Below are 22599 nucleotides of genomic sequence, written 5' to 3' on the forward strand. Positions count from 1 at the left end.
TTCAGCTTAATTTATCTCCTTTCTCTTTTTTGCACCCTCTCCCTTTCTTTAATATGTTTACGTTTTGTATTACTATTCTACTGTTGTTGTTGTCTGCTGCTGCACTGTCTGAAGTCTGAAACTTTTTATTTTTTCTTCTCTATTGCTAGTCAGTGTTGTAGGCTGATTGTTGGTCAGGGAGAGAAGTATGTGCTAAAATGTAGTGAGGGACGTTTGGAAGACATGTGCACCCCCCTGCCCATCATGTTTGACCCGTTTGACCTATTAATCAATGTATTCAGCAGCTGTTGAACCCAGCTCACTGGCACTGGCACTTATATACTCTGTAACGTTTGTTATACATCTGCTGCTTCTTAAATGTATATTTTCCTTTGAACCATACACCTTATGTTATTACTTGCGCAAGCAGAGCGCGCAAGTAATATTTTCGCCCGGTCTCCTTCGTCGTGACAGCTGTTCCGCCATTTGAGGCTTACGCAGAAAAACATCAAATCTGTGCCTGTGTTGCTGGACCAATGATGACGAAATGACCATATTTCTTACGTCATCATTTAGAGCTAGTCATACGTATACTATATACATAATCAGGTCATTACATATACATATGGTCATTTCGTCATCATTGGTCCAGCAACACAGGCACAGATTTGATGTTTTTCTGCGTAAGCCTCGAATGGCGGAACAGCTGTCACGGTTTTTGGCGCAAAGTAACCACAGTATACCGCTAATCAACTTACAACTACACACTTTATACAGTATAGAGTATATATGTATACATATATAGTATATGCCTATATACTATATATATATACTATATATATTTCTTACGTCATCATTTAGAGCTAGTCATACGTATACTATATACATAATCAGTAAAAAATAAAATAGCAAATTGTGCCTGATCTGCTGGGACCAGAGTACGTGGTGTGTATGTGTATGACTAGCTCTAAATGATGACGTAAGAAATATGGTCATTTGTGGTCATTTGGTCCAGCAACACAGGCACAGATTTGATGTTTTTCTGCGTAAGCCTCAAATGGCGGAACAGCTGTCACGGTTTTTGGCACAAAGTAACCACAGTATACCGCTAATCAACTTACAACTACACACTTTATTGCGAACGCAGTGAGCCACTTACTATGAGACCCTGCTGATCATGTCTGTGTGTGTGTCCCGCTGTGACACCACCCGCCCGCCACCAGAGGGCGCAGCTGTAGCACACACACACACACACAGGGCGCAGCTGTAGCGCACACACACACACACAACCACACACACACGAGCTGCGTTCGCTTCCCGCGTTTGCGCGTCTTACTTGTACAGTATAGACTCTATACTCTATACATAATCAGTAAAAAATAAAATAGCAAATTGTGCCTGATCTGCTGGGACCAGAGTACCTGGTGTGTATGTGTATGACTAGCTCTTAATAATGACGTAAGAAATATGGTCATTTGGTCCAGCAACACAGGCACAGATTTGATGTTTTTCTGCGTAAGCCTCAAATGGCGGAACAGCTGTCACGGTTTTTGGCGCAAAGTAACCACAGTATACCGCTAATCAACTTACAACTACACACTTTATACAGTATAGAGTATAGAGTATATATGTATACGTATATAGTATATGCCTATATACTATATATATACTATATATATTTCTTACGTCATCATTTAGAGCTAGTCATACGTATACTATATACATAATCAGTAAAAAATTAAATAGCAAATTGTGCCTGATCTGCTGGGACCAGAGTACGTGGTGTGTATGTGTATGACTAGAAAAACTAAAAAGGGATCCAGAATATATCTACAACGATAAAACAGTATTTCTTATATAGATAGAAACTTGAATCATACTTAATAATACTAGATGTTTATATGTATAAAGTAGGTAGCAAATAGTTACATCTAAACATTAATCATTTCAAACGTTCCTTCACAGAGATACTGAGATTTGACAGTTTACAGCGGTCGAAAGGACTTGCGCATTCTGCTTGCGCACTAGTTGGCCATTTATGGCCTACTAGTGTGCAACAAGCAAGTATGCACTCGACAGAGTGCAGTTCTAGTTACATCTGCTGCTATTTTTGATAGCTGATCCCACTGCTCTTTTTTTTTTGCTATGCACTCATTCTTTCTTTCTTTAACTGGTGGCTGGACCTTGTACGACAAATAATTTTATTTCACCCATGGTTTTATACCTGTCAGCTTGTGCTGTGACAATACATTTTTTAGTTGAGTTGATACCAGGCACTTTGACTTAATTTCGCAAACATGTTTTGGTGATTTAACTCAGACCAAATAAAGCCAATTTAAAAAAAAGAAATCACATCTTTTATACATTTCAGCTACTTCCTTCAAGGCATAGATACTCAAATCAGTATGCTTAGCATTGAACCAAGCTGGTTGTGGTATCAATATATTAACAAACTATAAGATAATTCTTTCCAGGACTTTAGATACAGTAGTACCACATTGGCTACTAGTGCAATTGGCCTGGCGGTATATCATTATCCAGGCTCTCAGCCATGCCAGCTGGAACCTTGATGACAGGAACAATAGTAACAGTCACAACTGGCAACATACCATGAGTCATATAACCCAGTAAAACAAATGGCAAGACGAACATTTGGGCTGGCAAACTTGAGGTGCTCTGTAGTGATTCGATCTGAAACTAAACTCTATGATAGAAATGTTTAGCCCCTGTTCAAAGCTCCAATCTTCCAAAAGTCTATCATTATTACAAAGTAACTTTTCAGCCATAGTTAGCTCTCATAATTTTTTTGTGTTTTCAAACACAAGCTTTTTAGAACATACCCCTGTGTGTGCCTATAGAACCCATGCAGTAACATGAAATGCCATGTTTTCATTTTCTCGATAGTATGCCATATCAACATAATATGTTTAAGTTTGACACCACATCAAATCAAACTAACATTTCCAACAGATTTTGATTGTTTTCTCCTTTTCACATCAGGACATTGTTATGATCATTAGACTCTGAGTAATACCCACTATCTCCCAGTCAGAGTTCAGCGTTTGAATGAATGTAGAATTGTGTGCAGGATGTAATTTGCCTACATATTTGACAGATTTGACAAATATTTTTTAAACAAAACAAAATCTTCTCACACACTCTAATCTAGTCTGAGAGGGTATATATGCGCGTGACATCATCATCATACCCGGAAGTTATGCGGAAACGCCTACTAAGTGGCAAAAACTACTTTCTGGCCTTGACAGCCCATACATCCAAACAGAAAAGTCCTATATCTGATTGCATTAAACAACGTTAAACAATGTTAAACTCACTTTGCCACTCGACTTGCCACTTGCCACTTGTCCCATTGATGTTGAAGGCTATGGACCAGAGCTACATTCATGTTATGCATGCGCATAGCATACCCTCTAGTGTTAACCTCAGGGGTGTATCATACATAGGCTACATAATTTCGTTCCAAATTATCTTTCCTCCTAAAGTTTTACATTTTAACACAAAACCTTTTGCAACATCTTTTGCTGCATGCCAAGACAAGAGATTGCTCCTCTCCTCTCTGTACCCACATGCATTGCGTAGGCTATTGCACATTTTTCAGACATTTTAGTTCATTCAGGTCAAGTAAAGTGGACCTTTTTGTTTAATAATCCCCATACATCTTGATCTTGATAAATTGAATACACAGAACTACAATGGAATCAAGCCCTCAGGGCTTTTTGTGTTATCCAAGTGTTCAATCAATCATGTGACAGAGAGAGCCTTTAGGTATCCTGGCCAGATCCTGGCTCCACTGGTTCCACAGTCCACAGAGCGTGTACCGTAAATACACAAACAGACGCGCAGCAACATTAGGTTTACGATAGCCTGCCCAGTGAGTGTCCGCTGTAATAAAACACGACGGCGGAAGGACGCACACTGGCCGGGCTACTATAAAGAGGGAGGGTCCGGGAGAAGAGGATTTCTCAATCGCGCTGTACTGTGGAGTTAACAGTGTGAACACACACAGTCAGATTAGCAGATCTCAACTCGCTGCAACAGAGAAGGTAAGACGGCTAGCAGGTGCCAGCCTGTAGCACTCACTCTTTCCGTCAGTCTGTTTCTGTTCGGCATATGCAGTTTTGTTTACACTGCGTGCATGCACAGCAAGAACTAAACGTTGGAAACGTTGCATGTATATCCTGAAAGGGCTGTGAGCTCTCACTCAACAGTCTGTTCACGCGTAGTTACTACAGTTGTATAACTTGTAATGTCGTAGTCTGTTCGGGAAGGCTTTTAGTGGGAGCCTGCATGCTTGGAAGCTATATACTACCACCATGTTATTATACTGCTATAGGTTCACATTCAGCTGTGTTTCTATATTGTATGTTTGGCATGTCATTCGGCCAAAAGCAAAGAATTCAGTGAAGGAAAATGTGCAGCTTTCTTGAAGGTTCACCTATGCATTAGCACTGCAGTGTTGAGGACTGAATGAGTTGGATTATTTGTCAATAATGTATGCTACGTTTGATCAGCATTGTTTCTGCTGAATTTACAGTGAGGCGGTCATTGTTTACTTTCTCCTCTGTCTCCTTCATGTTTCAGAACTTGACACAGACCCAGGAACAGCTTGTTTTCTCCTCTGTTCCCTATGGCTGAGACAAGGGGGAAATTTGACTTTGCTATAGACCGTGGTGGAACGTTCACCGATGTGTTCGCCAGACTGCCAGATGGTCGAGAGAGAGTTCTGAAACTGCTGTCCCGAGACCCTCAGAACTACAGGGATGCCCCCACGGAGGGAATCCGCAGAGTCCTGGAGCAGGTAGGGAGGGACTGACAGGGGTGTCATTTGGGGGTTCCACTCCAGGGAATGGAAATTGCCACCCCTTTCACATTGAACCTAAACATTCTGGTCTTTTATTCACATTTCTTCCACCTTTTGTTTCTGCAACAGTTCATTCATCAATCACTTAATTGCTATTAACCAGCTTTTTTGGGCATGTCATACAGACAGAAATGGTGAAAAAAATTCTTCTTCTTCTTTATTTCAAAAATATATAAAATAAAAGTTTTAGAAATTGGGCGTAAGTGGCCACGTTTGTGCCAACGGCAAAGTTTTTTTTGAGTGACTATTGAAAATAAAATATCACATATAGTCACTTCAAGACGTTTTATTTGTCTGTCACATGCTCATTCAGGTAGGGCCGTGCTAACGTGCTTAGCTCTAGACAAACTAGGCGGCCACCTGGGGCACCAAACAGCATTCAGGGGGCCTTTTTTTTTAGCTTTCCAATCCATTCGGGGCCCCTAAAAACAACAAACAATGTGGCCAGGTGGCTGAAGTGTGAAGTAGTTCCATCATGGGGACTCAATGAGTCAGGGGGCCCCATGAGATCTCCTCAATTAATTAATACATAAATATACAGCTCTCCAATCTATTTGGTGCCCCTAAAAAAAATCCCATTCGGTAGAGTGACCCTTTCCCCATGCGTGAATTCCGTTTGTGTCCGAGCATAGGCATGGTGACGCCCTGCCTGCCTGTGATTGGCCTACCGACACTGCCTGTCTTGACTGTCCTGCTGGATAGTCTGGTATGATACAAGAGAACGCTAACGTGTACGTTTTATTTTTGTAGAAGAGGCAAACTATTATTGTTTATGCCGCTTGCTTTGATGGAATAATTGATTGAACATGCACGCCATAATATGATTTGATTTGGGTGTGTTTGTGTTGATTGTGTAAACTTGAAACATTATTGTACTATAACAAATCTATTTTCCCTTCATCTTTATCCATTTTAGTGTAATAGTATTAGTTTACTATAATTAGATTAATACACGATAATCAGTTAGTTACAAGGCTGCATTCTGTTGCGCGTGCCAAGCTGTCACTCTTGTAGCCTATTATTTATTTCACCACGGAGTAACCTCGCGTCTCTGAGGACAGTCAAGAGATTCAAGAGATTCAATAATTTATTTGCCATGTCAAGAAGTTGATAGGAATTTGTCATTGTGTAGGCACTCATTGCAGTTACGGGGATAGAGACAACAATCAGAGCTACACAGCTGCAGCCATATTTCGGCGCTGCCCTCAGCTTTCTTGCATCAGAAAAAAAGAAAAGAGGAAGAAGAAGGATAGGGGGGGTGGGGGGGGGGGGGGGGGGTGGGGGTAAGAAGACATCACATCACATTTCAAGTAAGATGATAATACTCGGCTGTGCAGGCACGTTTCTGGGTGGGGGTGGCGAGGGCTTGGGCCAGGCATAAAAAAGCTCTCTTCCTACGCAAGCCATCGAAGGGATGAGCTGCGCGGGGGGAGGAAAAAAAGATACCTAGCTGCAGGGGGAGTGGTGGGGGGGGGGGGTGGTGGATGAAGGCGGCTGTGTGTAAAGACATGTGTGTCCATGAGAACAGTTCGGTGGAAAGTTCCAAAATATCTTTACTGGTAGGTAACGTTTCGGGCTGTTACCTATCAGTAAAGATATTTTGGGAGCATTCATTGGTGTGTGGATTCCTTCATTTCTTCATTATGACTTTATTTTTATCCAGCACCCAGCCTATAGGTTTAGACGTGCGCATCCTTTTTGACTGTTTGTTCAGCCTCCCCTATTATGTGTGTCTGTCTCGACAGGAAACGGGGCAGGTTTTCCCCCGTGACCAGCCCGTGGACACCTCTCTGATTGGCTGGATCAGGATGGGCACCACGGTGGCGACCAATGCGCTCCTGGAGAGGGAGGGCGAAAGGACTGCTCTCCTGGTCACCAAGGGCTTCAAGGACCTGCTGCATATTGGCACACAGGCCAGACCCAAGCTGTTCGATTTGGTCAGTAATGCTTTCATCTCTCTTCACTTACAGAGAGTATGCACATCATGCATCACTTTTCCACTAAGACACGCCCCCCTCATCTAGGCAGAGTTTGGAAGCACTCGTTGGAAATCACTCAACCGGTCCTGCTTCTGTGGCTTGAAGCAGCATTGTTTCTGCAGAATTTACAGTGAGGCAGTCATTGTTTATGTTTCTAAATTGCACATAAGGCAGGCGGCAGCAGGACGTTGCATTATTGAAAACGAGCACTTCCAAACTCACTACTTTCTTGACAGAAAGTAGCGCATAGCATGTCTATGGTGGATTTTTAGGAAACAAAAAGCATATATATATAGCATATACTCTGCAATGTTTGTGAATTTAACATTGTTTAATTCAATCAGATAGGACGTTTCTGTGGAGAATGGACTGTCAAGGCCAGAAAGTAGTTTTTTGCCACTCTGTAGGCGTTCCCGTATAACTTACGTGTTGGGTAATGCGCATTACGTAACGCAATATATTACGTAATATGTTACCGAAATGCGGTAACGCGCAATATAATACATTACTTAACAAAAAAACAGTAATCTATTATCAAAATCATACTAGGAATGTATACATCCCTCTATACGTCTGTATAGAGCAGCTGCAACAGCAGCTGCATGTCTCTCAGTGCAGTGACATTCTGTATTTATTTGCTATAATCGTATTAAAGAAATGTATAATATTCGGCCAAATACAACGAGACATAGCGCTGGGGGGGGGGGGGGGGGGGGTGTCAGCTATAGGTCAGGAGGTAACGGGGTGCATGGCCAATAAAGTTTAAGTAATATTAATGTATTACTCTTGCTCAAACAGTAATATGTAATACAATATATTACTTATAATAATATGTAATATATTACAAATATAAAGTTATGCACCCAACACTTTACGGGTACGATGATGTCACGCGCATAACCTCTAAATATATAATAATATAATATTTTAAACATTCTAAATATTATCTATCTACTATAAATGCACTAAGTCTCTGTCTGTCTGTATGTATGTCTGTGTGTAATCCACGTAACTCGAGAATCGTTAGCCCCACCGACTTCAAATTCGACACACGCGTTCCACACCACCGCAGGGGGTGCAGTGCCTGGTGTTGAGTTGGTCGGACCCACGGTTGTCCAGAACCGCCCCAAAAAGGCCTCTGCCCAGGCTCTGGACCGGGCCCCTGCCCAACGTCCATATATGGAGCTGGCCTGTTCTGGCCTTAATACACTCCATATTTGGGCATGCCTGACACAGAACTCCATAAGCTGGCTGCATATACTCTATATTTGGGAGTGCCTTACAAAGAACTCCATATATGGGCATAAAAGGGAGAGAGACATAATATCTGGGTGGGGCATGCATTTCCAACTTGCATCGTTCCAAGTATGCCAGTGCCCAACGGGCACCGCTGTAGAGGCCCCACGGGCACCGTTCTAGTATTTAAAATATACTAGATCTATATTCTATGAATTGTAAATGTACAATTTATTTAAACTGTATAGTGCAATAACCCACCTTTTCAGACTCCATCATGGCCCTTAGCACTTACCCTAAACCCTTAGATAGCATTTCTGTTGGATTATATAGCATTTGATACAGACTTATAGCATGTTATGTAGACAGCACTGTAATTGTATTGTATGTAGTCATAGCACGCCATAGTACACATATATAGCATAGTAGTAAAGATGTATAGTTTATATGTATAGTGTATGTATAGTTTCACTATATAAATATTCCACTGTTACTTTCTTAGCTTACGCATGTTTCATGATAAATGCTTTTTATGTGATGTATTCCCATGCTTTGTTCTTGCTTAAATGTAAGTCGCTCTGGATTAAGAGCGTCTGCTAAATGCCTAAATTGTAAAATTGTAATAGCCTGTAGTAGCCTGAGGTGGGAGATTTGCTCTGTTGACATTGGCCTGTCACTTGGAAGTGGACCCACAGTACAGACAAGGGAACAATGAAAGTCCCCTGATGTGAAAGCCTTTTGTGTGAGCCAAAGGTTCTCTCTTGTCGTGATGAATGTGAGAGAGAATGTCTTCTTTTTAGGCTGTTTCCCTGAACCGAAATAGGGAATTGAATGCCAACATTTACAAATACTGATCATTGTGTTATTATCACTGCCTATGTCAATGGGTTCCGCCCTCAAGGTCTCACAAGCTACAGTATGTCACTGCAACAGTGGGAAAATGTCTCACTGTGTTGAAACAAATAGCTATTGTAATGAGCCATTTCTATGGAAGAATTCCATCTACTATACAATTCTCTGATTAACTCTTTATATGGGTTTTTAGAAAAGGAAAGTGCCATTATTGGACTGGGCCTTTAAGCAGTTGAGTGCCAGGCTGTTATTGAATGAAGTCAGACACAAATTCACTGTTCAGGTTCAGATTCCGTGTTATTAAAGGAATGTAAAACACTAGTGGTTTGGGGGAAAACTGGAGGACATACTGTACATTTAAGCAACAAATGCAGTACTGTAGAACTTTAATAAGAGACTGACACGTTTCGGCCTAAACGTGCCGGTTTCCAAGTACTGCAGCTGTTGTTGAATTTTTGGGCGTTTTTGGAATTTTTTGGCTGCATGAATATTGAACAGATGCATGCACACCACGCATGCACCAACACACACAACAGTAACAACACCACCAATAACAAGAACATGCCATATCCTAGCCACACATGGGATCATGTATGCTATTCTTTAGTAGCTGAGATGCAATGAGGGACATCATTGTGTCTTAGGGAATGAATGGTGGCTTCAGGTTTGGAGTTTGCCCCCAGCCCAGTGTTCCATTAATGGTTTTACTAGTCACTTATCAATCCCAGGCGACCCCACAGACACCCCTGATTCTTATGCAAAGCAACCTAAAATAAGTGAACTACAGTGTCCTTAAACTGATCTTTGAAATGCATCGTTATTATCCTCCTCCATTTTCAGTAAAGTCTGGTCATCAGTTTGAGGGACTGCCACAAGATAATAATTTGCCACTGCTTTTTTATTACTATGAGAGATCAGTGGTAGTAAACATCAGTCATTGAGGCATTAGATAAACGAGCTTATCCTTATGTCTGATGTAGTGCAGTAGTACTCAATGATATGTTAATTATACGCTGTGACGCGTATATCTGCTTGTAGATCTGCAATCTTAAATGCACCTAAGGCTTTTTTCAACAGGCAACAACACTTCCTACCACTATTGTCATGCATTGTGTGCTTTTGTTACTTTGCCTGCCACAGGAATTTCCTCTAAGGGATAAATAACGTTTTTTGCACTGTGTGTGTGTGTGTGTGTGTGTGTGTGTGTGTGTGTGTGTGTGTGTGTGTGTGTGTGTGTGTGTGTGTGTGTGTGTGTGTGTGTGTGTGTGTGTGTGTGTGTGTGTGTGTGTGTGTGTGTGTGTGTGTGTGTGTGCGCGTGTGTGCACGTGCGTGCGTGCGTGTAGGAGGTGTCAATGCCTGAGGTTCTGTACGATGAGGTCATTGAGGTGGACGAGCGAGTCGTTCTCAGACAAGATGGCTGCCAGCTGCCTAGGAAGGAGCTCAAGCGCATTGTTACAGGTATCACGATCAAATGATGTGAAATTAATTGGTGTATATTTATATATATCTTTAGTGGCTATGATAGCATTTTTGTCTCCACCAGACCGAAGGCATGGGGTATGTTTTGCACTCCGTCCGTGAGTCCGTTAGTGAGTGTGTGCGTCCGTCTGTCTGTTACCAGCTAATCTCCGGCACCGTTAACCCGGTCGGTGCCAAATTTTGCATGCACACTCCCTGGATGCCAACGATAAACCTCTGCCCCAAATTGTCCAGAACGGCCTGTTATAGCGCCACTAGGAGGCCGTCTTTTGAAAAACACAATTTTGGATATTATTTTTGGAACAAAATGCCTCAAATCATCCAATTGCCATCCAAGGCGTAAGAAGAAATGGCACCCTTTTCACATTGGCCTATCATAGCGCCACCAGGAGGCCACAACCTGCCCTGCCCCGGTGGAGACATGTGCCCCGAGGGGCACTTTATCTAGTTTTATAGTGCTGTATGTCCCCCACAAAGATACTAATCACACTCACAGCTCAATCTGCTACAAAAAGGAAACTTACGTGTTAAGGACCTATCTTAGTGTAAATTGTGCATTTATATAGCGTTTGTATCGTTCTTTACATAGCTTGTGCTGTGCATTACATTCACCCATTCACACACACATTCATACACCGATGGTGGATGAAACCATGCAAGGCACCAACCTGCACATCAGGATTCGGGAGCAATTAGGGGTTCAGCGTCTTGCTCAAGGACACTTCGACAACAAATCTGGAGGAGCTCTACCGGCCACTCTACCCCCCCCCCCCCCCAATAAATTTAATCTATATTGACATACGCAGACACCATGGATCACAGAGTAATAGCGTCACGCGTGTACCACATAAGGCTATACAGTTTAGCGTATTCCTTCCTCGGTTCAAATTCGACCTGAGGCTCTTTAATAATGTCTTTCTCCTGCCTTTCTTGTCTCTCTGTTCACTGTAAATCTGCCAGGAAGTTTTGTTTATTTGTTTTCCTCTACACTTTTCACTACTGTGCATTTTTTCTCTAACATGTACACACACCTACTGTTGGTCCTCAGGCAGTACGGGGGATTCTCTGGAGGTGTGGAGGGAGTTGGATCTGGAGCAGGTTGAGGAAGACTTGAGAGGAGTTCTGTCGCGTGGCATCACTAGTGTGGCTGTTCTGCTGCTGCACTCATACACGTCAGTACATGTCGTATGCACCTTTATCATAGAGTCACTTTAATCATGATGGTCTCCTCCATTCTGTTTGTCTTTGCAGTGGGCCAATTCTGCTCATCAAAATTGGGGGTGTTAATTCACTTGTCTAATGCACGGGTTGTCAAATATTTTCATGGCAAGTGTTGTGATCTCCAGAAGACCCTCGGTCTGGCTCTAACAGGCTGAGTGGTGTGTGACGATTCAGTTGAAGAATTCCTTGGGTAAGCCGGTGGGCCTGGGAGAACAAGAACGCAACACAGAGACAGTATCACTCTACAAGTTTAATACACAGACAGGGAATACATATAGTGCTGGATAAATGACGTGACAATAAGATATGAGACATAGAATGATTGTGAGGTTGTAAATCCGCTCTTTGAATAGCTGAAAAAGAAAAAGTAAAAAAAACTTGAGAACCACTGCTTGGAAGGACCCATTTTACACTCTTACACGTCTTTAAAAGATAAACAATACCCCTGACACACAGCGCTGTCTGTAAGCTAACAATGAAGATGCATTACTGTAACGGCTGCATGTCAGACTTAACATAATCATGTCTGCTTCTCCCAATGTGCTCACTCTCTCTCTGTCTCTCTCTCTCTCTGTCTCTCAGGTGGTCTACTCATGAGAAAGCGGTGGGTTCCCTGGCACGTCGCCTGGGGTTCACCCAGGTGTCTCTGTCCAGTGAGGTCATGCCCATGGTGCGGGCAGTGCCACGTGGCTACACGGTGTGTGCCGACGCCTATCTCACCCCAAAGATCCGGCAGTACTTGAAAGGCTTCTCCGCCGGCTTCAAGGGTGCCCTGAAGGTGTGTGTGTGTGTGTGTGTGTGTGCTGTGGGTTTTTACGCAGATATGTCAGTCACGTGTTACCACTTACTAGTGGCCGAACCCATCCCACCACTTGGTTAACACACTTTTCTTTACAGTGAAATAACCACCTCTCTCCCCCCTCTCTCTCTTGCCAGGATGTTGATGTGCTCTTCATGCAGTCCGACGGGGGGCTGACTCCCATGGAGCAGTTCTGCGGCTCTCGGGCCGTCCTCTCTGGCCCAGCAGGGGGTGTGGTGGGTTATGCAATGACCTCCTACAGCCAGACGAACAAGAGGCCCGTCATCGGCTTCGACATGGGCGGTGAGAAGAAAAACAATGGATATTATTACACGCACAGAACACTCGTATAGGAATATAATGTGAACCTTGACTGCCCCAAAACCCCACACTACTCAGCATGGACAAATTCAATCGAACCAGTATCCTTCAAAGAGTAGTTGTAGATATTCAAAGGGTGGTTATAGAGAAAAAGGTTCATAAGATCGGACAATCCTGCATTTTATACGTAATACAGGTATAGATTTTGCTATCAAAGTCCAGATATTCCTTTTCCCTGACTCTCTGGTTCACCTCCAGGCACTTCCACCGACGTGAGTCGCTACGCGGGCCAGTATGAGCATGTGTTTGAGGCCACCACAGCAGGGGTGACACTGCAAGCCCCCCAGCTGGACATCAACACTGTGGCTGCTGGTGGAGGTTCACGCCTCTTCTTCAGGTTAGTGCACAGGGGTGATTATGAGGGTCGACCTACGAAGGTCAAAATGAGACGAGGCTCACTGGGTATACAGCACTGACAAATTGGTGACTCAATGAAATGGCTCCGCAACCCATTTTTGGTAGCAGCCCTATGTTTGAGAAACACTGGTCTAAGAAGGTCTGTGGTCAGTTAATGTGATTAGATATGAGCTGATTGTTGTAGAGATTTGCAAGATAAGCTGCAGACAGACGCCCTCTGCGTGACTGAAAACATAATCCCAATTTAAATGTGCTGACCTCCACTGTCCGAGTTATGCCGGGGCCAAATGTTGTGTGACAGATAGACAGACACACAAGAGATTCCATTTAGTATATAGATAGATAAGATTATACCATTACCGTTTTTGCTTCTTTCTTAGTCTTTGTCTAGGCTTGAAAAGGCCTAGACAAAGGCTCCTAAACTAAATTAAAGACCCACTTTTATAGGAAAGCCTTTTTAATTCCCTTGATAATGTCATTTTATTCTGCCTGCTGTTTTATTGTTATTGATTGTTATGTAACACTGTTGTTTTTATATTGTTAAGCACTTTGTGACACTGTCAAAAAAGGTGCTGCTATATAAATAAAGTGTATTATTATATTTTTTTGTCTCTCATTGTGTTTGCTGTGTTTCAGGTCTGGGATCTTTGTGGTGGGCCCAGAGTCTGCAGGTGCTCACCCCGGTCCTGCCTGCTACAGAAAAGGTGACCTTCTCTCACTTCCTCACATGATCCTTTGTTTGTGTCACACTGTTTCCTTCTCCTATTACTGCTTATTTGCTTGTACACATTTTTTTGTTTAGTTAATGTATTTATTTTTTAATTTCAAGGACCCCCAATTTGGTATGTATTGGGGCCACAGTTATGGGGCCACAGACCCCATAACACTGAGAGTGTACAAATGTGTGCACTCTTGCGGCGGTTAATTTCTACCACTTCATCAGATTAAAATCAATTAACATTTAGAATCTGGACAGAGGCAGCTTCATGCACCCCTCTCTCTTTGGAGGGATAATCTGGTCTTGCTAGGGAAAAGCTTCAAACCGGCCTAACTCCGGATTCAATTTCGAATCTGTCTCGAACTCTAGTTCCATGACATAAAGTTGTTTTGTGCACGATTCTTCTAGGTGGCCCCCTGACTGTGACAGATGCTAACTTAGCGCTGGGGAGGCTTCTCCCTTCCTTCTTCCCTCGAATCTTTGGGCCCGGAGAGAACGAACCCCTGTCGCTGGAGGAAACCATGAAGCACTTCCGCCTTCTTACCCAGGAGATCAACTTCGAACTGTCGAAACAATCGGAGGTACCAAAATGTGTTAGGCATACCTACCTACTGTAAATACAAAGCTGGCTGCCATGATGTATTTCTGATGCATGGCTTATTTAATTTAGGATAGAAGTAATACAAATATGTACAGGATTGCAGCAATTGTAAGATTTTACATACAGTGTTAATATTATGGTTATTCATTCATTCATTTCAGGCCAAAAACACCAATGGGGCTGGCCACTCACACAAAAGCAAAGATGCAGGCAGCCGATCTGAGATGAGTGTGGAGGAGGTTGCCATGGGATTCGTCCGTGTTGCTAACGAGGCCATGTGCAGGCCAATCAGAGCTCTGACACAGGTTGGGTTTTGAAGTTTTGGATGGGGCTGCAAACTTGTATTTTCAATATTTCTGAAAATGTTTGAAATGAAACATTTTGCCTATAATGACATGGCCAAAATAGGGATTGATTTAATTATCGATTACTGTCTTAATGGATTAATTCGATTAACTGTTCGCCTAATAGCAGTATGTGTCTTAGGCCTCTTTTAGACGGGGACCATCTCCATATAACACGTCAAAGTCCCGTTGCGTTCTCATTTTTTCTTACCCTTTACACGAGAACGCACAAGTTATGATATAATGTGCTATTATGCTATACTGTCGCTAGGTGGCGATAACGGGCTGCCAAATAGACAGGTCACCCACGTACAAGAAGAAGACGCAAGCGGCGCAACACTGCTCTGGGCGCGCCACGGGATGATATATATTTATTAAATAAACGTTGCTGCCGCGGCTGCCGTCTATCACAACTTCACAAGGCTTTTTATTTACATCATGGTTTTACATTCAACATCGCTGATGAGCAGCACTTTGTAGGCGAGGAGGGAGGCTTGTTCAGGAACTCCATTATATCATAATGATATTGCTCTGCATCAATGTAATAAACATAGGCTATGCGCTGCCGCTGTGAGCCAATTAACGTGAGCCATGATGTCATAAGTTTTGCGGATTCACCGTTTTGCCTGTTTATATGGAGACCATAGGAAACGGTGTTCTCAAAGATTTGCACTCTGGGAGGCGTTTTCACTTCGATGCGTTTTCACCTCCTGAGAACACCGTTCTCGTCTAAATGACAGCGCTAAACGGTACTTTATTTTGCCGTTTTTTATGAACACCATCCTCGTGTAAATAGCACCTTAGTCTGCACACTGGAAATGCTCCAAAAAGCTCCGCTGTATTTGATTGGGTCAACGTTTCCATCAATCAGATCTTCATCAGGACATACTGTACATACTGTATACATGTAAGTCCTGATGAAGAGCTGATTAATCGTAACGTTAACGCAATAAAATCCAGTGGAGCTTTTTGCAGAATTTCCAGTAAGCACACTACTTCATTTTGTGATACTGCTGCTTGTCTTGCACCTGGGCCATGGGATGTGCGTGCGCTATCCTTTTCATACAAAACTGGTCTTAACCTCTTCAACCCTAACTCTATTAGGGTGGGCATGTCATAATAGGCAAACATTCTGTGAAGAGACATTTTTATAGTTTTATGTATAATGGGTAGTTTTGACAATCCCAAAGCACACATGGACTTTGGTACAACAACCGCTTGCCACAGAATTTGAAAACCACTGCTCTCAACTCACTCTCTTCATCTTCTGTCGTCTCCCTGCAGGCCAAGGGACACGACACGGCCCAGCATGTGTTGGCGTGTTTCGGGGGAGCGGGGGGACAGCATGCGTGTGCTATTGCGCGGGCCCTGGGGATGAAGACCGTGTTCATTCATAAGTAAGAATCATGCACGACTGCACGTACAGTACAAAATGTACTGTATTTAACTGTACGTGTGAATGGGAATGAATAATGTGGTCATTCATAAGGGGCTGCATTCCGCATCTGCATGTACAGTACAACATGTACTGTATTGAGGTATGTGAGGTATGTGTGAATGGGAGTGAAGACTGTGTTCATTCATAAATGGGGGCTGCATGCGTGTACAGTACAACATGTTCTGTACTGTATGTCTGTCTGAGAAGGAACATGGACAGGTGTTGAATTCAGCTGAACAGAGTGTGAAAACGAGCCCCCAGTGTGTGCTTGGCTGGAGTTATAACGCCTAGTGCTGTCAATTATGATGTGATTTGTGACAACGGACAGATGCATGTTGTATCGGCCCTGTTTTTCAGTGATAAATCACTGACAGGTGGCGGGAAATACTGTTGCAGAGAGAGAAACTCTCTGCGTGCAGGGTGGGCGGGGTGCTTGGTTGTGTGCTTGCTCTCTGCGTGCGTGCGTGTGTGCTTGCGATCTGTCCGTTATCTGCACTTTGTTTTTGTTCCATGCAGTTGTGGAAATTAACTAAGTACATTTACTCAAGCACATAATGGTAATTAAATCAATACAATTGTAATGTTGCCAATTATTTGGGGGCCCGCGATATCCTCACAGCCCACCAATGGGCCCCTGGCCCACAGGCTGAGAACCACTGTAATATATAGGGTTTTAAAAAAGGATGTTAAGTGAGGGACGCTCTTAACATACGTCATCATACTGAACATCATCTCATTCTGGTCTATCACAATTTGCTTTCCTCACTTTTGTCTTCAATGTTTGTGTTTACACACTTTTGTGTCGCCCTCAAAGCTGGACATATGAGGGGCTAGCGCCCGTCAAAAAAAGAGTTCTTCCTTCCACTGTGACTGTGTTTGCAGGTACATTGAATGTGTGCTGTCAGCGTACGGCCTGGCTATAGGGTTTTTAACCTTGTGGTTGCAGGTACAGTGGCGTGCTGTCAGCGTACGGCCTGGCTATAGGGTTTTTAACCTTCTTGTGGTTGCAGGTACAGTGGCGTGCTGTCAGCGTACAGCCTGGCTATAGGGTTTTTAACCTTGTGGTTGCAGGTACAGTGGCGTGCTGTCCGCGTACAGCCTGGCTATAGGGTTTTTAACCTTCTTGTGGTTGCAGGTACAGTGGCGTGCTGTCCGCGTACAGCCTGGCTATAGGGTTTTTAACCTTCTTGTGGTTGCAGGTACAGTGGCGTGCTGTCAGCGTACAGCCTGGCTATAGGGTTTTTAACCTTCTTGTGGTTGCAGGTACAGTGGCGTGCTGTCAGCGTACAGCCTGGATATAGGGTTTTTAACCTTCTTGTGGTTGCAGGTACAGTGGGCGTGCTGTCAGCGTACAGCCTGGCTATAGGGTTTTTAACCTTCTTGTGGTTGCAGGTACAGTGGCGTGCTGTCAGCGTACAGCCTGGATATAGGGTTTTTAACCTTCTTGTGGTTGCAGGTACAGTGGCGTGCTGTCCGCGTACGGCCTGGCGCTGGCTGACGTGGTGGAGGAGGTGCAGGAGCCGTGCTCGCTGCAGTACGAGCAGTGCTCCTTCCACCAGCTGGACCGCAGGGTGGAGCTGCTGTCACACCGCTGCCGGGACGAGCTCCACGCACGTGGCTTCCACAGGTACCAGCACCCCCCACCACCACACACACACACGTGACGCTGCTGTAGGGCAGCGGTTGCCAAACATCTTCACATGAACGACCCCCAAGTTGATATGTATTTGGCTGTGGGACCTCGTTTAAAATACTTTGTGCCAGGAACGATTCAAGTTGGGAATGCATGCCCCACCCGGTATTGCAATACCTGTTATACCTGTTGTGGCCGTTGTCAGAGTACCAGTTGTATATCTCTCTGTCTGTGTCCCTTGTATGCCGATATATATGGAAGTTCCTGATGTCCATGGCATGCCCATGATATGGGACATATCAGTAAAATATATATATATATATATATATATATATATATATATTTTTTTTTAATATATATATATATAAGAGAAGATTTGACAACCTCTTTGAACAGTCGGAAAATAAAATAGTTGTTTAAGTGTTTAAAGTGTTGTTCGTTTTGCTGGGAACCATTTGGAACCCCCTCAAGGACCCATGGTGGTCCCCTGCCTGACCCCACTTTGGGAACTGGTGCTGAAGGGTTAGGAATAACCTGCTATGGTGGAACCAGAAAATGGCCGCCACTGCTATGCCCTGTGAAGACATTGACCATGTCTCTTCTTCTCCTCTCAGCTCTCAGATCACCATTGAGGTGTTTCTCCACCTGCGTTATGAAGGCACCGACTGCGCTCTGATGGTGACCGCCGACCGCTACCCCAGCAACACCCATTCCTGCGCATCTGGTGACTTCCGCGCAGCCTTCACCACACGGTGAGTTCCTGTGTGTCCGCTTGTAGAAACTGCATTGTTTTTGTGAAGAAATTTGCTAAAATATTTATTTTATTTTATATTTAGTTGATTATAAAAATAATCTATAAGAATGTTTTCTTGTCAATTCATTGATATATAGCACAATAATAATAATAATAATAATCTCTGTTATTGGATGAATCGAAAAAGTAACCGATGGAATAATTGCTAATAATCAATAGCTGCAGACTCATGTTCATATTTCATTGGGTTTCTTCCATTGGTGATAATGTTACATTAGCCTCCCATTCGGTGATCAAGTACAGCTTTCTCGTTTACACTGCTCATGTTTATCACATCTCTCTCCCTCCCGCTGTCTGTCTCCCTGCAGCTATCTGAAGGAGTTTGGTTTCACCATCCCAGACAGAGCCATCATGGTGGATGACATCAGAGTGAGGGGTTCCGGGAAGTCTGGCATAAAGTCTGTCACTGAGTCAAACCAGGGATACGGACAAGCCAAACCTGTCACGGTACCCGTCAGCTTGTCCTACATGTTTGGCATTAACCACTTAATTAACCAATTAAAAATCATCTAACAAAAAGCAATCCACTTCACTTACTCAAAACATTAATGGGATATTTCAATTTAAAACATGTTTGGGGTCATGGACATGTCTACTCTCACATAGACATTTTTAGACCGTTTTCAAGTTGCTTGATTCAGTACCGGTATTTGATACTGATTTAACCAGACCTACTGTATATAAACCCATTGTAACGGAAAACTCAATTTAAACATAATAGATTCATCCAAAACACTCGTCCTTGGTTCTATTGACTGATCGTCCTTCTAATACGGGGCATGTTTTTTCAATTACCATTTATTTTTTATTTTTCCCAAAACATTATAAAAGTTAAATGAAAAGAGTAATGTTGCTTTATGTTGAATCAAGCAACTAAAACGCTGTCTGGCGTGCTAAAAAAAGCCAGAGTAGATGTTAGAATGACTATAAACATGTTTGAAAGTGAAATCCCCATTTTAGAGTAATCAGGGTTTCTTACTGGTCTGCAACTCAGTGGACAAATGGACAAATGGACAAATGGACCCTTACGGGTCCACTTGGTTCCATTTGTACGCTCTCTGAGTTATGTTTTATTATTTTTCTATTAAAAGCTTTGATAATCACTGTACAATATTCATGCATTATTATTCATTTACGCTCATATCCGCAGATGACCAGATGTTACTTTGAGGATGGGTACCTGGAGACCAGTGTGTATTTATGGGAGGAGTTGCAGTGTGGTCACACTATCACGGGACCAGCCATTATTATTGATAAGAACAGGTGAGCATTACCCAATGATGTCCCGGCTTCTAGTCACATGACATAAAACTAAACGGACCTGCTATTTGTTAGTGAGAAACCATGAAAATGTTGACTGCGCAGAGAAGACCCAGCCTCAACCAGCAAAATGTCCTAGGTCGGTCCCCAGCTGGTTTGGATCTGTGCGAGGTAGTGTGAACCACACGGTTCATTATGCTTTCCGGGTGAAAAGAAGCAGCGTAGTATGCGTTTTTATTTCCAGGGAGGAAAAAAAAGGTCTGGGTCCGAGTCCACTTCAATTCGGCATAGAGTAGCACAAACGTCGATCACTCTCTGCTGATTTCGGATTGTCTGCATCTTTGTTAAATTGACGCACACATGTACACACACACACACACACTCCTCTCTCTCTCTGTCGCTCTAATTAATCAGTCTCATGTCGCGCAGCTGTGTCTAGATTCTCCCGGCGGATCCGGCCGGGAGCTGCCTATGCCATAGAAAGCATAGGTGGACCCCAGGCTAGCGTAGTAGTGACTACGTTGTTTTGTGTCAGGGTGGCATGTGGTTGTCTAACATGGATATGTGGAATTGGCAAAGATGGAATTGGGTAGAAACTGAAGATTTGACAGAGGATGACCAGATGGCTCACAACGGCTAAACACAGTGTACTGTCTGTGTCTCCTAGCATGTCATGCCTAGGCTATCATCCTCTATTATTGGGACAGATCATGTCCCAATGATCTATGAATGTGTATGTTCTCTAATCCCTTCAGCACCATCCTGGTGGAGCCGTGCTGCCAGGCCCAGCTGACTGCGAGCGGTGATGTTTGCATGACGGTGGGCGCGGACCCGTACTGTGCCTTGGGAACTGAACTCAACACAGTCCAGCTGTCCATATTCTCACACCGCTTTATGAGCATCGCAGGTCAGCGGCTACTAGTAAAACCTTATGGAATATCAAAACCCAGTTTGACGGTCATTTGTAAGCTTTGTGGCGCCCCGCGTTGTTAGAGACCCCTTGATGTGTGATTCAAAATTTTGAACAGATCGTACACGTACAGGGATATCTCACAAACCAAATCATAGCCAATCGAAACGGAATCTGAAACATCTGAGACATACTTGATCTTGATCACATGACTGTCTCCAGAGAGAAAGACAGTCACACTTCAGTATGCTTTATAGAGATTATGATCGGCAAGAATGTCAACAAGTGTAGTACCGTGAGTTAAACATGTCGGCCCACCAAATGACAACAAATTGTGAAGCAATTTAGATAAAGCTGTAGAAACGCAGACCATTCACCCCTTCTTCCCGCTTACAGAACAGATGGGCCGCGTTCTCCAGAGAACTTCCATCTCTACCAACATCAAGGAGCGCCTGGACTTCTCCTGTGCTGTGTTTGGACCTGACGGGGGCCTGGTGTCCAACGCCCCACATATCCCTGTTCACCTGGGAGCCATGCAGGAGACTGTTCAGTACCAGGTACGTTGTGTTCACCTGGGAGCCATGCAGGAGACTGTTCAGTACCAGGTACGTTGTGTTCACCTGGGAGCCATGCAGGAGACTGTTCAGTACCAGGTACGTTGTGTTCACCTGGGAGCCATGCAGGAGACTGTTCAGTACCAGGTACGTTGTGTTCACCTGGGAGCCATGCAGGAGACTGTTCAGTACCAGGTACGTTGTGTTTACCTGGGAGCCATGCAGGAGACTGTTCAGTACCAGGTACGTTGTGTTCACCTGGGAGCCATGCAGGAGACTGTTCAGTACCAGGTACGTTGTGTTCACCTGGGAGCCATGCAGGAGGCTGTTCAGTACCAGGTACGTTGTGTTCACCTGGGAGCCATGCAGGAGACTGTTCAGTACCAGGTACGTTGTGTTCACCTGGGAGCCATGCAGGAGACTGTTCAGTACCAGGTACGTTGTGTTCACCTGGGAGCCATGCAGGAGACTGTTCAGTACCAGGTACGTTGTGTTCACCTGGGAGCCATGCAGGAGGCTGTTCAGTACCAGGTACGTTGTATACTGCAGAAATGTGTATGAAGTGCTGCAATTTCTGGCATTTAGCAGATGCAAGGTAATCACATACATAGAATGCATAGAGACAGTGGTGCCGCAAGGAACTGGAATATATAGGAGATGAGCAGATTTATGACACCGTCACGTCAGATTATGATAGACAAGATTACTGCCAAAGCATCAACTTGAAATACACTATAGATCTCCCAGGTAAACCAAGAGCGTAGCAATATACTATCGAAATAACTGTACATGTAACTATAGGGTAAACAATTAACCTAGCATCTGTTAAGTAACATGCTATCTAAATTGAATAGATTTTTTTTTACAAACAGTTACAAAGAAATGAGAAACGGATATGTCTGCATTGTAGGTAGCCTTGATTCCACACCCTTGGTCATTTATTTTCATCCATATCAGAGTCAGTGTTGTTTTCGTCGACTAAAACTAAGACGAAAAATGTTCGTCGACTACCTTTTTTCACTGACTAAAACTAAATAAAAACGAAACGAAAACGAATCTATGATGACTAAAACTAAGACTAAATATATTGACAATTTCGTCAACAAATAAAAACTAGACTAGACTGTTAGTAAGGGACTAGTGGACAAGAGATCCAGTTTTA

General features: G+C 43.5%; 1 protein-coding gene across 1 annotated transcript in view; it reads left to right on the forward strand.

Annotated features, from left to right (window-relative positions):
- The first annotated feature begins 3893 nt into the window (after positions 1-3893).
- The window catches only part of oplah (5-oxoprolinase, ATP-hydrolysing), a 28515-nt gene continuing 9809 nt past the window's right edge, over positions 3894-22599 (forward strand). The window contains exons 1-18 of the mRNA XM_083778170.1: positions 3894-4043; positions 4582-4798; positions 6607-6798; positions 10272-10386; positions 11456-11579; positions 12211-12406; positions 12565-12730; positions 13007-13145; positions 13802-13869; positions 14292-14464; positions 14646-14789; positions 16113-16225; positions 17723-17893; positions 18514-18651; positions 19022-19160; positions 19864-19976; positions 20729-20880; positions 21280-21440. Of these exons, the coding sequence (XP_083634296.1) occupies positions 4628-4798; positions 6607-6798; positions 10272-10386; positions 11456-11579; positions 12211-12406; positions 12565-12730; positions 13007-13145; positions 13802-13869; positions 14292-14464; positions 14646-14789; positions 16113-16225; positions 17723-17893; positions 18514-18651; positions 19022-19160; positions 19864-19976; positions 20729-20880; positions 21280-21440 (2475 nt within the window). The 5' untranslated portion in view covers positions 3894-4043; positions 4582-4627. The remainder of the gene's footprint in view (positions 4044-4581; positions 4799-6606; positions 6799-10271; positions 10387-11455; positions 11580-12210; positions 12407-12564; positions 12731-13006; positions 13146-13801; positions 13870-14291; positions 14465-14645; positions 14790-16112; positions 16226-17722; positions 17894-18513; positions 18652-19021; positions 19161-19863; positions 19977-20728; positions 20881-21279; positions 21441-22599) is intronic.

Source organism: Protomyctophum parallelum (genome assembly GCF_964188405.1).
Source record: "Protomyctophum parallelum genome assembly, chromosome: 12".
Lineage (NCBI taxonomy): Eukaryota > Metazoa > Chordata > Actinopteri > Myctophiformes > Myctophidae > Protomyctophum > Protomyctophum parallelum.